Source organism: Bombina bombina, chromosome 2 (genome assembly GCF_027579735.1).
Source record: "Bombina bombina isolate aBomBom1 chromosome 2, aBomBom1.pri, whole genome shotgun sequence".
Classification (NCBI taxonomy): Eukaryota; Metazoa; Chordata; class Amphibia; order Anura; family Bombinatoridae; genus Bombina; species Bombina bombina.
Window position 1 is genome coordinate 518928581 of NC_069500.1, and position 1411 is coordinate 518929991.

A 1411-nucleotide genomic window follows, 5' to 3' on the forward strand; every position below is an offset into this window, starting at 1 on the left:
ATCCACCATCTGCTAAGGTTCTCCGGGTATGTTTGGGCAACACAAGCTGTAAATCCAACTGTTATCTTCTGAGATGATAAGTAGAATTCTCTATGAAATATATTTTCATGAGGGAGGTTCACAGTAATATGTTACATTTCTTTATTTGTTTTTGTTTATTTGTTAATTACAGTAATGACATCAGGTAGGTTGTATATGTTTATGTTTGGTGTTGATTTGATCTTGGTATCTTCAGGCCATAGCCTATTCACAAATTAGAATGTTTTTTTTAAGCACAAATTACTACAATATTATATATACAGTATATAGCTTTGTACTACATACATAATAACATAAGCTTCCAAAATTCTATGTAAACAAATGAAAGGAAATAGAAAAAAATATGACTGCTCATGTTAAAATGCTATAAATTGCTCTGAAATATTTAAATATATTAGTAAAGAAGCTATGTAATGTTCTGCACACCCTGTATATATGTATTAAATGAACAATATGCAAATAATATAATCAAATTTCCTGATTATAAAACTGATTCTCTAACCTTTAAATAGAGAAAGGGAAGTGTTTCCTATGTTGGAGTCAACAATTTACTATATTTTACATATTACACTAGCATCTCAGCAGACATGAAAACACTTCTGGTGCTGTTCATATTACTGTCATATTTCTCAGGTATGATATAAGTAGGTTAATAAATTATAGTAAAATCTTTAAAAAAAATACTTTTATTAGTTAATCTGAAAATGTAACTTAATTTACCTTAAATCTTTTTTTTTCCCAGGAGTGCTTTCTGATGTTCAACTTCTGCAGTCAGATTCTGCAGTGATAAAGCCAGGAGGCTCTCACACAATTTCATGTACAGCCTCTGGGTTTACTTTCAGCAGCTATTACATGAACTGGGTTAGACAGGCTCCTGGTAAAGGATTACAGTGGGTAGCTCAAATTAGCAGTGATGGGGGTTCTACATGGTATGATGATTCAGTTAAAGGACGATTTATTATCTCCAGAGACAACAGTAAAAACATTTTACAACTTCAAATGAAAGATACAAAAACTGAAGACACTGCAATGTATTACTGTGCAAGACACACAGTGACAAGGAGCTCCCAGCACTGTGACAAAAACTTGTCTGTTACTTCCTTATTTTGTCAGTGGGGGCAGTAGGACTCGGAGCAGATTAATATTTATATCATAATTATATCATTAAAGTTATTTTATAAGCATTGTACACATTAGAAATTAAACACTGATTTGCAAAATATCTACACTCAAAATGCACAACAAAATATGTTAAACTGTCATTTTGTTTTCAAACTTTTCAAACAATCTATTTCCATCCCACCACTTAAAAATCCACTTTTATTTTTACTGACCTCATTTTCTGTGGCTCACCAGAATGTAGATGTCAAGC

The 1411-nt window shown here is 31.7% G+C and overlaps 1 gene segment (V, D, J or C); it reads left to right on the plus strand.

The window, feature by feature from the left end:
• Nucleotides 1–578: 578 nt before the first annotated feature.
• On the plus strand, nucleotides 579–1164 carry LOC128647142 (Ig heavy chain V region 914-like). The segment is given in 2 exon segments: nucleotides 579–672; nucleotides 782–1164. Coding segments are annotated over 2 exon segments (429 nt in total).
• The last annotated feature ends 247 nt before the right edge of the window (nucleotides 1165–1411 follow it).